Raw genomic sequence first — 12,376 nt, 5'->3', positions numbered from 1 at the left:
AATTTACCTTAGGCCAATTTATAAGTTTTCCTCCTTCCTGCTTTGGCACCAAAACTGATGGGCCCGTGATGCACGGGAGGGTGTATAGGCAGAGGGGAGGGGTTACACTTTTTAAAGTGTAATACTTTGTGTGGCCTCCGGAGGCAGTAGCTATACACCCAATTGTCTGGGTCTCCCAATAGGAGCTAGAAGAAAAGGAATTTACGGTAAGTAAACAAAATTCCCTTCTTTTGCGGGTAGCCATGTTGCTTTTTTAGAGCCTTTCAGCTACCAGTAATGTAATCTGTTTGACAGATGAAGGATCTGAGTGGATGGTATGGTTTGTTGTATGAAATTATTTAATTTGTACTACTTTGGAGAACATAACATTTTTGATCGCTTATTAAGGCTCAATTACCATTAATAGTCTCTACACTGAGCACTTGTGTCTGGGTTTCCATCTAAATGTCTGAAATGCATGATTCACTATTATGAGCAGTTACTTTTGACTCCATCTGGCCTTTGTATGGGCTGTATCCATCACAAAGTGTTTATGCTTCATAACAGTGAATGGTTCTTTTTGAATCTCAATGCGGTCTTCGTCTAAAGATCGAAAAATGTAAGTGCTCAATATAGAGCATAGGATAAATGTGACCCATGAAATATACAGCGATTCAACAATTTATTTTAAGTGATACATACCTTGATGTACCTTTCATGAAGAAGCCATAGAAAAATCTGGCTAGAAGTGTAGTGTGGCAATGTCTATCCAGTGACACCCCCGTGGCCTTTCAGCCTCATTTGCACCAATATGCCAATCTTTCCTCTCTGGGCATAATGGACAGCCTGCATAACTGTCCTTCACTAACCAGTATTGTTTTCAGGCTGTGTGCTACACCTACCTAGGTGTGATTAGAGAATCCAACACAGGACTAGTCTGGGGGAAGAGACGCCCCACTGGATTAATCCTGCTTCATAACACATGACACTGCAGAGGATAAAAGTTCATTTTGGGAAGATTACATCTTCAGCATGGCACATTAAACTCCTTCTTATATTGCATTTACACTGCAAGATTATGATGATTGTGTTCTTAAGGTAGGTGTCACATTTTTTTACTTTTTATTTTTGTATTAATAGTGATAATGAAATCAAGTATCTTTAATACAAAATTAAAGGGAACCTGTCATCAGAAATTTAGCTTTAAAGCTAAAAGTTTCCCCCTGTGCAGCTCCTGGGCTGCATTCTAGCAAGGTTCCTGTTGTTCTTGTGCCCCCTTTCTGACCAAAATAAAGACTTTATAAAGTGGTACCTTTTTGTATTCAGATCTTGATAATGGTACACAGGGGCGGGCTCTCTGGTGTCCGTTAGTCTGCCTCCTGTCGCTTCAGGTTGTCCCCCATCGCGCAATTTCAAAGAGGTGACGTGAGGTAAGCTGGCCAGCGCTTGCGCAGAACGGTAGAGGCGGCGGTAAAAGCACGAGATTATGGGCGGGTACTTGCTGATGAAAATCACAGCGCCGCCCATAATCTCGCGCATGCGCCATGCCACTCTCGCGGAACTGTGCAATGTGACTGCTGGTGATGTGTTGCGCAGGCGCGAGATTATGGGCGGCGCTGTGATTTTCATCAGTGGGCAGGGGAAGCGGTGAATATGAGATGGAATAATGAGCGGCCGGCATTTTCAAAAGCAGGAGAAGCCGCGGGAGCTTTGTGACAGCCATGCAGCGCCGTGTCGGTGATCGGCGAGTATGAGAGAGGGGGAGACCGACTGACATCGACAGAAAATTTTGTACTAACCAGAAAGGAATTTCCACATCGGAGCATGCTCTGTTGCTAAAAACTGATCAGTCGCGGGAATCAGTCATTTAACGGATTTCGACGGATTCCAGCGCCCATAGGCTTCCATTATAACCATGACGGATGCTGACGGAATCCTGCGAGGTGCGGTTTTTTTTTCTGTTTTTTTTTTTTTTGTTACCTGCACAAACCTTTCCGGTTCCTGCACATTGAGCCCCACTGCCAGGTGGAAATTGACGGTTCCCCCTGTCAGTATTTGGGTTTGTCATGAGGGCAGGGCTGATAAGAGTTCTTTCACCACTCTGTATATGGAGACTGGCGGCTTTAACCACATTCCCCCCCCCCCCCCGCACTTACTGACACCTCAGTCTGCATTAGACCTTGGATGTCTCAGTTTGGGGGACAGTTACAGCTGCCGCTCTCATTACACAGAGCAGTGACTGAACTGGTGCCGCCCCTGTGACTTAAACCCGAATGCTGCTGGGAGGATCAATGTTAATTTCTTCCTGGCAGTGGGGTTCAATGTGCAGGTGCCGGGCAGGTTTCAAACTATTAACCTGCGGATTAACCCTAACTCTGCAGGTTAATATCATTTTTGCTCGTGATAGGTTCCATTTATTATTATGTGCTAAAAATGGTTATTTATTTTTTAATCTCCCTAAATAGAGCAGGTTATGGGCATGAAAGCTGTATGTACATGGGTTGCAGGCGAGCCGGATATGGCCCTTGATATCGGCTGCATGCTGATCAGTCGCCTTATTAGTGGCTATGAGCTGCTGAAACTTTCATTTATGTGCAGGGAAGCGGAATAATTAAATTATAGTTGACGTTGGTGATGCCGTTTAGTTCCGTGAACTGTTGTATGAAGCATTAAATGGAGATTGACCGCTTTTCGCTCTTACAAATTATTTCCCATTATTTTTTTATATAGAGAGTTTAGTGCTACAGAGGAGGCATTCAAAAGCGAATTCAAGGTCTCACCGTTTCAGGACTGCGTATTAAGTTTTCTTGGATTCTCAGAAGAGGAGCGGGTCAGCATGGAAGAAATGACAATAATGCAAGGTACAGACAGTGCATTAGTGACCGGTAAACTGATATCACACTGGAAGCGCTGCTTGTTTCCATTAATACAAGTAGGAAAGGAGCAGAAAATGTTCTTTTTTTTTTTATCCATCAAGTAGAAGTGAATGTAAAAAATAATTGACATGTCTATCCTGATATATGGTCTTCTGCTAATTGCTCACATGCTAGTGGAGCACATCCATGTTATTTTTTTTCTGTATCCTTTGAAAAATGTAATAAAAATTCAGGTATTAAAAAAAATAGGACTGGTTAATGATGTGAAGCGTTTCCACTTTAGGAGGACAGTTTTTACCTGTTGGAGATGAAAATTGCACTCATTTGGTTGTTGAAGAAAATTTGGTCAAAGAGTTGCCTTTTGAGCCTCCCAAAAAACTATATGTTGTGAAGCAAGAGGTAAGTTGGATATGCTTCACATATAGAGTTACAGATCTGTAATCTACTATTATAATTTTTTTTTTATTTTTTTCATCTTTTCAGTGGTTTTGGGGAAGTATTCAGATGGATGCCAGGGCTGGAGAAACTATGTACCTCTTTGAAAAGGTAACTTGATGTGCCCAATGGGGTGTCTTATATTTAAGTAAGCCATAACATGAACATTTTATATGTATTCATATGATTTTTTGCTCTGTTTCAATGGCGTCTTTGAAAATGTCATAGTTTTGTCCTGTTACCAGAGGCAAAAAAATTGTGTGAACTCTGAAGGATGGTCCACCCCACATGCTCTAAGATGACGCATACTTATTCCCCATTCCTCTTTTCCAACATGTTGTGTGCAGGAACAGATTTTCACTTTTTCTTTACCACCAGTGTCATCCGTTATCTCACATGGATAAAAAAAAAAAACTGCTGGTGCTTTCCCAAGCCCCTTCTGGCAACCAGTCAGTGATGGAAAACCGATGTCTCCATGTTCTATGTCCCCCTCCGTAGACTCATTCACTTTGATGGGTCAGTTTTTGGTTTAACAGGTTACGTGCCCACGATCAAGGATTGCAGAGTGTTTTCACTGCGTCCAAAACGCTGCATTGTACAGTACAAGCACAGTGGATGGGATTTATAAAAATCCCATGCCCACTGTGCGTGTACGGCCAATAGCGAAAACTGACCTACAGTGTGGCTTTACGAGCCGCAAGCATGTCAATTCTTTGCTGTGGAGTTGCGTTCTCTGTGGGGATAACACAAGTGAGAGATTGCAGCGCCCCGAACCCTGATCGTGGGCACGAGCAGCTGCGATCTCCTGCTGAGGAGACTTTCTTTATCATGCAATTTATATTTTATTCCAAGATCTATTGAATAAAATGTATTTTCTTTGTCGCTCCATTGGGAGACCCAGACAATTGGGTGTATAGCTTCTGCCTCCGGAGGCCACACAAAGTATTACACTTTAAAAAGTGTAACCCCTCCCCTCTGCCTATACACCCTCCCGTGGATCACGGGCTCCTCAGTTTTATGCTTTGTGTGGAAGGAGGCACACATCCACTCATGCATTCTCATACATAGTTATGTTGGATGGAAGAAAAGAGGTCCCCAATGGGGTCCCCGGCATGTTCCCTTCTCACCCCCACTAAGTCGGCGGTGTTGTTAAGGTTGAGGTACCCATTGCGGGTATGGAGGCTGGAGCCACATGCCGTCTCCTTCACCAACCCTTATGCGGCTCTGGGAGAAGTGGGATCCTATGCGGTCATCCATGTGCTGGGACCGTGCTCCATCCGCAGCCCCTGGTGGAACCTGCCGGACCGGAGCTTCTTCATCCCCAGGGACCGGGCCCTGCAACTTGAAGGTACTCAGTATCCTCATGTGGGGATTGTACAGGGGTTGCACCTTCTCCCCGGGAGCCGCGGTGGTTCAGTCCGTTATCTTTTCGGCGGACTTCCGCGCCGACCGTGCCTGCTTGTCGGGCGCGGCCTTAAATTTAGCCCCCGACTTCGCCGCGGCCTAGTCCGAACAATCCCGTTCCCGAGCCTGCCTGTCAGGGGTAAGGGCGGGATTGCCGACATGACGTCGGCCTTGAGGGCTGGAGCATCCTGCATGTCTCCCTCCCCCCTCATTGACCACTTGGGGACTCCAGATTCCCGCTCTCTGCTAGCGCCGCCCTCGGCTCCACTCCCCCCCCTGAGAGCTCCGGCAGCCATTTTTAGCATTCTGCCGGTGGATGCTATTCAGCAGCAAGGCTCTGCAGCTCCTGGGGATCCACGACAGGGAATCTGGAGGACACACTCCGCTCGTGAGCGGTTTGTAAGCCACACACCGGTCACCCGGTGCTGGTCCCCCCTAAGGTGCCGGGATATATATATATATCTCTGTTCGGAAAGGCGGTATACCCTTTTCCCATATACCCTCAGTGGTCACTCTCCTAAGAGACAACAGCATGTCGTCCACAAGGAGCAAAGCTACTAAGGCACAGATTTTTTTCGCGGCCTGTACCTCTTGTGGGGCTATGTTGCCTGCGGGATCCACCTACCCTCACTGTGATCAATGCTCGACTCCTGCCACGCTTGCTCAGCCGGAGCCTAGGGCAATTGTGGGCCCCTCGGCTCAGGTAGATCCCCCTGCTCCCCCTGAGCAGGCTGCAGGGACAGAGACACCGGCGTTGGCCTCTTTTGCTGAGAAACTCTGTCACTTTCTCAATCCATTGCTCAGTCTATGGACAAATGGTCATCTAAGCTGCTTGAGGCATTGCAGTCCAGACCGGGCTCTTCACAGGCCCCGGTCCCTGTTAGTTTGTCTCCTCCAGGCCCCTCTCGGTCCGCGCTGCAGCGCGCTCCCAGGATAGCCCCTAGGTCCCAGGCGGAGGACTCCTGCCCGGATCGCAGCCCCAGACCTGCTAAGCGGCCTCGCTGGGATTCTTCCCCAGCCTCCTCACGCTGCTCTGGATCCCAGTTTGAGGACTCTCAGGAAGACTAGGCGGACGTGGGAGCTCAGGGCTCTGACCCTGACTTCGCCCTTAACCTTGATACCCCTGAGGGGGACGCTTTAGTAAATGATCTTATCTCGTCCATCAACCAGGTGTTGGATCTCTCACCACCTCCTCCTCCTGCAGAGGAGTCGGCTTCTCAGCAGGAGAAACTCCAATTTCGATTCCCCAAACGTACGCGCAATATGTTTTTTGATCACTCTAACTTCAGGGACGCTATCCAGAAGCCCAGAGCGGTCCCGGACAAGCGTTTTGCTAAAAGGCACTCTGACACGCGTTATCCCTTTCCACCTGAAGTCGTTAAGGGCTGGGCACACAATCCCAAGGTGGATCCTCCAGTCTCTAGATTGGCTGCTAGGTCCGTTGTGTCTGTTGCCGATGGCTCATCCCTGAAGGATGCCACTGACAGAGCTCTTGGTGAAGTCTGTCTATCTATGAGGCCACGGGCGCGTCTTTTGCCCCGGCCTTTGCGGCTGTGTGGGCTCTCCAAGCAATCTCTGCTTGTCTGACTGAGATTAATGCTGTCACACGGAATTCTGCTCCGCATGTGTCTTCCTTGACCTCTCAGGCATCAGCATTTTCGTCCTACGCCATGAACGCCGTCCTGGACTCTGCTAGCCGTACGGCTGTGGCATCCGCTAACTCCGTGGCAGTCCGCAGGGCCATGTGGCTGCGCGAATGGAAAGCAGACTCTGCTTCCAAAAGGTTCTTAACTGGTTTGCCTTTTTCTGGCGAACGTTTGTTTGGCGAACGGTTGGATGAGATTATTAAGGAATCCTCAGGAAAGGACTCCTCCTTACCCCAGTCCAAACCTAAGAGACCTCAGCAGAGAAAAATCCAATCGAGGTTTCGGTCCTTTCGTCCCTCCGCCAAGCCCCAATCCTCTTCGTCCAACCGGCCGGAGAAAGGCCAGAGGAACTCCTATGCGTGGCGGTCCAAGTCACGTCCCCAAAAGGCCGCAGGAGGCACTGCCTCCAAGACGGCCTCCTCATGACTCTCGGCCTCATCTAGCCACATCCTCTGTCGGTGGCAGGCTCTCCCGCTTTGGCGACGCCTGGTGGCCACATGTTCAAGACCGATGAGTGAGAGACATTCTGTCTCATGGTTACAGGATAGAGTTCAGCTCTCGACCTACGGCTCGTTTTTTCAGAACCTCCCCACCCCCCGCACAGGCCGACGCACTTTTTCAGGCGGTGGACGCTCTAAAGATGGAAGGAGTTGTCATTCCCGTTCCCCTTCAGGAACGTGGTCGCGGATTTTACTCCAACTTGTTCGTGGTGCCAAAAAAGGACGGGTCATTCCGTCCCGTTCTGGACCTCAAGCTGCTCAACAGACATGTGAGAACCAGACGGTTTCGGATGGAATCTCTCTGCTCGGTCATCGCCTCGATATCACAAGGAGACTTCCTAGCATCGATCGACATCAAGGATGCTTATCTCCATGTGCCGATCGCACCCGAACATCAACGTTTCCTGCGTTTCGCCATCGGGGACGAACACCTCCAGTTCGTCGCATTGCCCATCGGCCTGGCGACAGCCCCACGGGTCTTCACCAAAGTCATGGCATCCGTCGTGGCGGTCCTGCACTCTCAGGGCCACTCGGTAATCCCATACTTGGACGATCTCCTAGTCAGGGCACATTCTCGGGTGGCGTGGCAACGAAGTCTTACCGTCACTCTGGCGACTCTCCAGCAGTTCGGGTGGATCATCAATTTCCCGAAGTCCAAGTTGACGCCGGCCCAATCACTGACTTACCTCGGGATGGAGTTTCATACCCTTCCAGCGTTAGTCAAGCTACCGCGGGACAAACAGCTTTCTCTGCAGGCGGGGGTGCAGTCACTTCTTCGGAGTCAGTCACACCCCTTAAGGCGCCTCATGCACTTCCTGGAGAAGATGGTTGCAGCTATGGAGGCAGTACCGTTCGCGCAATTCCATCTACGGCCACTCCAATGGGACATTCTTTGCAAATGGGACAAGAGTTCGGCTTCCCTCGACAAGAACATCTTTCACTTGCAACCAAAACATCACTTCAGTGGTGGCTCCTACCCACATCTGTCTCGGGGAAAATCCTTCCTCCCCCCAACCTGGGCCGTGGTCACCACGGACGCGAGCCTGTCAGGTTGGGTAGCGGTTTTTCTCCACCACAGGGCTCAAGGAACCTGGACTCCAATAGAATCGTCCCTTCAGATCAATATTCTGGAGATAAGGGCAGTATATCTAGCCCTATTGGCTTTCCATCGGTGGCTGGAGGGCAGGCAGATCCGAATCCAGTCGGACGCCACTGCCGTCGCCTACATCAACCACCAAGGCGGCACTCGCAGTCGTCAAGCCTTCCAGGAAGTCGGGTGGATTCTGCAGTGGGTGGAAGTCACAGGCTCCACCATCTCTGCAGTTCACATCCCGGGCGTGGAAAACTGGGAAGCAGATTTTCTCAGTCGTCAGGGCATGGACGCGGGGGAATGGTCTCTTCACCCAGACGTGTTTCGAGAGATCTGTCGCCACTGGGGAACGCCGGACGTCGATCTCATGGCGTCACGACACAACAACAAGGTCCCAGCCTTCATGGCACGGTCTCGGGATCACAGAGCTCTGGCAGCGGACGCTCTGGTACAGGATTGGTCGCAGTTTCGACTGCCATATGTGTTTCCCCCTCTGGCGATGCTGCCCAGAGTACTACGCAAGATCCGGTCCGACTGCCGTCGCACCATTCTCGTCGCTCCAGACTGGCCGAGGCGGTCGTGGTATCCGGATCTGTGGTATCTCACGGTAGGTCAACCGTGGGCGCTTCCAGACCGCCCAGACTTGCTGTCATAAATGCCGTTTTTCCATCTGAATTCTGTGGCCCTCAACCTGACTGTGTGGCCATTGAGTCCTGGCTCCTAGCGTCTTCAGGGTTATCTCAGGATGTCATTGCCACCATGAGACAAGCCAGGAAGCCTACGTCCGCCAAAATCTATTACAGGTCTTGGCAAATCTTCTTATCCTGGTGCTCTGATAACGGTTTTCCTCCATGGCCGTTTGCTTTACCCACATTTCTTTCATTCCTACAATCTGGAATGGACAAGGGTTTTTCCCTCGGCTCTCTCAAGGGCCAAGTGTCGGCGCTCTCCGTGTTTTTTCAAAAGCGTCTAGCCAGGCTTCCGCAGGTCCGCACGTTCCTGCAGGGGGTTTGCCACATGGTCCCACCTTACAAACGTCCGTTGGAACCTTGGGATCTTAACAGGGTTCTGACGGCTCTTCAAAAGCCGCCTTTTGAGCCACTGCGGGATGTCTCTCTCTCTCGTCTTTTTCAGAAGGTGGCCTTCCTGGTGGCGGTCACATCACTTCGGAGTGTGTCTGAGCTTGCAGCGCTGTCATGCAAAGCCCCCCTTCCTGGTTTTCCACCAGGATAAGGTGGTTCTGCGTCCTGTCCCGGAATTTCTCCCTAAGGTGGTATCCCCTTTTCATATAAATCAGGATATCTCCTTGCCTTCCTTTTGCCCTAATCCAATTCACCAGTGTGAAAAGGATTTGCACTCTTTGGATCTAGTGAGAGCACTCCGGTTCTACGTGTCTCGCACGGCGCCCCTGCGCCGTTCAGAAGCGCTCTTTGTCATTGTCGCTGGCCAGCGTAAGGGCTCTCAGGCCTCCAAGTCAACCTTGGCTCGGTGGATCAAGGAACCGATTCTCGAGGCCTACCGTTCTTCTGGGCTTCCACTTCCTTCAGGGTTGAAAGCCCATTCTACCAGAGCTGTAGGTGCGTCCTGGGCTTTGCGGCACCGGGCGATGGCTCAGCAGGTGTGTCAGGCAGCTACGTGGTCTAGTCTGCACACTTTCACGAAGCACTATCAAGTGCATGCCTATGCTTCGGCAGACGCCAGTCTAGGTAGGCGAGTCCTCCAGGCGGCGGTTGCCCACCTGTAAGAGGGGGCCGTTTTCGGCTCCTTTTATTGAGGTATTCTTTTACCCACCCAGGGACTGCTCTTGGACGTCCCAATTGTCTGGGTCTCCCAATGGAGCGACAAAGAAAAAGGGAATTTTGTTTACTTACCGTAAATTCCTTTTCTTCTAGCTCCTATTGGGAGACCCAGCACCCACCCCTGTGCCCTTCGGGCTGATTGTTCTTTTGTGTACACATGTTGTTGATGTTGATTTGTTCTTATGGTTCATGGTCTTCAGTTCTCCGAACATCCTTCGGATTGAATTTACCCTAGACCAATTTATAAGTTTTCTCCTTCCTGCTTTTGCACCAAAACTGAGGAGCCCGTGATCCACGGGAGGGTGTATAGGCAGAGGGGAGGGGTTACACTTTTTTAAAAGTGTAATACTTTGTGTGGCCTCCGGAGGCAGAAGCTATACACCCAATTGTCTGGGTCTCCCAATAGGAGCTAGAAGAAAGGGAATTTACGGTAAGTAAACAAAATTCCCTTTGTAGGACAAGCCCTTTGAGGGGTCTATTGTATAAATGCAATAATGCTGCAGTGCCTCAGAACATAACCTTGTGTATATTTCTATTTTCTTTGTAGCAGGATAGTCCAGTCCTCAAAAAATCTGTGTCGCTCCTTTCACTGAATACTCCAAGTAACCGAAAGAAGCGCAGATTAAAAGATACTTTGGCACAGATAACCAGAGAAACTGACATTTCCCCATTTCCACCTCGAAAGCGTCCTTCAGCCGAACATTCCTTGTCTATGGGATCATTGCTTGACATCTCTAACACCCCAGAGTCTGGAAAGTCTCTTTCAGGTATATCTGTTCTGACGGTTGTACACACAAATTCATAATATAGAGAAAAGCCGAATCTGGCGCTGCCCACCATTCACATCCTGCACAATCGAGCATATGCGGTATCCTACATGTGATTGAACTAAAAAAAAAAACCCCTCCGGTTGTCCTCACAATATGGGGGGAAAAAAAAACAAAAGTCCACTTTGTAGATATGCAGCAAATAAGATTGGAGCATTCACCACTTGGTGTTTAAAATTTCAGTTTATTAAGGTTTCTATAAAACATCGAAGGTGAAGGTGATTCTGCCTGGCTCCGGTTTCCCGTGAAAATCGGGCTTCTTCTGGGTTTCTGAAGACTCTGAGAAAGTGTGAGATTCACTTAGTGACTGTCAGCTAGAATTGTCTCCACTTGCTCTGGTTTATGGAAACCGCAATCTTATTTGTTTCTTACACCTAAAAGTACATTAAGCTGTGCCACCTGAAGCCCTGATGATCAGTTTATCCAGTCTTCCTACAGTGTTGGGCCAGGTATGTCCTCATGGGGCACACTGTGGATTTACTGTTAATTTGCTTGCAAAAGTCCGCTGTATTAAAGTAGCAGCACTGAGAATTAAATATCACAAAACCTTATACATGAGCTGCATGTTTCATCACCCTCACTCCTTACAAGTCTGCCATTCTGCAACAAAACATTATCTACACCTGCAGATATTTCTCTATGGAAATATTGCACTGCAAGTGTCCAGTTAATGCGTATCCTAATGTATAGAACAAGTGAAGCACCCACCTATAAATCTCCAACTAATCCTTAATAGGTTACAGAGTTGAGAATAAGCCATCATACACCCACAAAATGGATAATTTGCCGATTTATTGGAGTTTGATCTCCCTAGTCTCCCCCTGATCATGAATTCGAAGCCCTTAATGCCCCAGTTTAATAGAGGTGACTGTGTGTTCTTGCCATCTTTCCATTTAAATGTCTATACAACTGCTGTAGATAACTCGCTAAAGCCTTTGTAGTTGCAGTTTTACTGTCTTAATGGATGGCTTAAGGCTGATTTACACTTATCAATTTATCGTGCGATCGCACCCACCCCATCGTTTGTGTGATACGGGCAATTTGTTGCCAGTGTCGCACAAATTCGGTAACCCCCGTCACACGCACACTTACCTCCCGTACGACCTCGCTGTGGGTGGCGAACATCCTCTTCCTGTAGGGGGAGGGACGTTCGGCGTCATAGCGACATCACACAGCGGCCGGCCAATAGAAGCGGAGGGGCGTAGATGAGCGGGACGTAAACATCCCGCCCACCTCCTTCCTTCCGCATTGCCGGCGGCCGCAGGTAAGCTGCAGTTCATCGTTCCCGGGGTGTCACACGGAGCGACGTGTGCTGCCTTGAGAACGATGAACAACCGGAGCACAGAAGGACGTTCGTTTTTTTTTTTTTTTTGTTTTAACGAGCGGCGTGTCAACGAGCAACGATAAGGTGAGTATTTTTGCTCGTTCAGTCTCTCATTTGTGTTACACGCTACGATATGTCAAACGAGGCCGGATGTGCGTCACTAATGACATGACCCCGACGACACATCGTTAAATATAGCATAGCGTGTAAAGCGGCCTTAACAGTAAGTTTCCTTGTGCAAATCAGGTAACCACCCTTGCACTTTGTGCCACTTCTCTGCCCAAGTTTCTAGCTTCCCCAAATCCCTCTGATGTGATACTCTTCATCCTTTATAATGTTTTAGTAAATATTAATTCTCCATAAAATAATCTTGGATCCTATTTTCTTCATATGAGGTTGCCCCTCTGTTCTTTTTTTTAATGGGGTCTGTAATAATGCACTGTCCATGTATTGCCCCATTGAATGAGAGATTGCAGTATTTTGGGTCATTCATGCC

General features: G+C 48.9%; 1 protein-coding gene across 2 annotated transcripts in view; it reads left to right on the top strand.

Annotated features, from left to right (window-relative positions):
• Window positions 1-12,376, top strand: part of ECT2 (epithelial cell transforming 2) — a 303,927-nt gene that overhangs the window by 108,102 nt on the left and 183,449 nt on the right. For both annotated transcript variants that reach the window (XM_075338550.1, XM_075338549.1), the window contains 4 exons: window positions 2,710-2,840; window positions 3,139-3,254; window positions 3,339-3,401; window positions 10,277-10,496. In XM_075338550.1, the coding sequence (XP_075194665.1) occupies window positions 2,710-2,840; window positions 3,139-3,254; window positions 3,339-3,401; window positions 10,277-10,496 (530 nt within the window). The remainder of the gene's footprint in view (window positions 1-2,709; window positions 2,841-3,138; window positions 3,255-3,338; window positions 3,402-10,276; window positions 10,497-12,376) is intronic.

This window comes from Anomaloglossus baeobatrachus, chromosome 3 (genome assembly GCF_048569485.1).
Source record: "Anomaloglossus baeobatrachus isolate aAnoBae1 chromosome 3, aAnoBae1.hap1, whole genome shotgun sequence".
Classification (NCBI taxonomy): Eukaryota; Metazoa; Chordata; class Amphibia; order Anura; family Aromobatidae; genus Anomaloglossus; species Anomaloglossus baeobatrachus.
The sequence above is the reverse complement of the archived record's forward strand: the minus strand, read 5'-3'. Positions and strand labels throughout refer to the sequence as shown.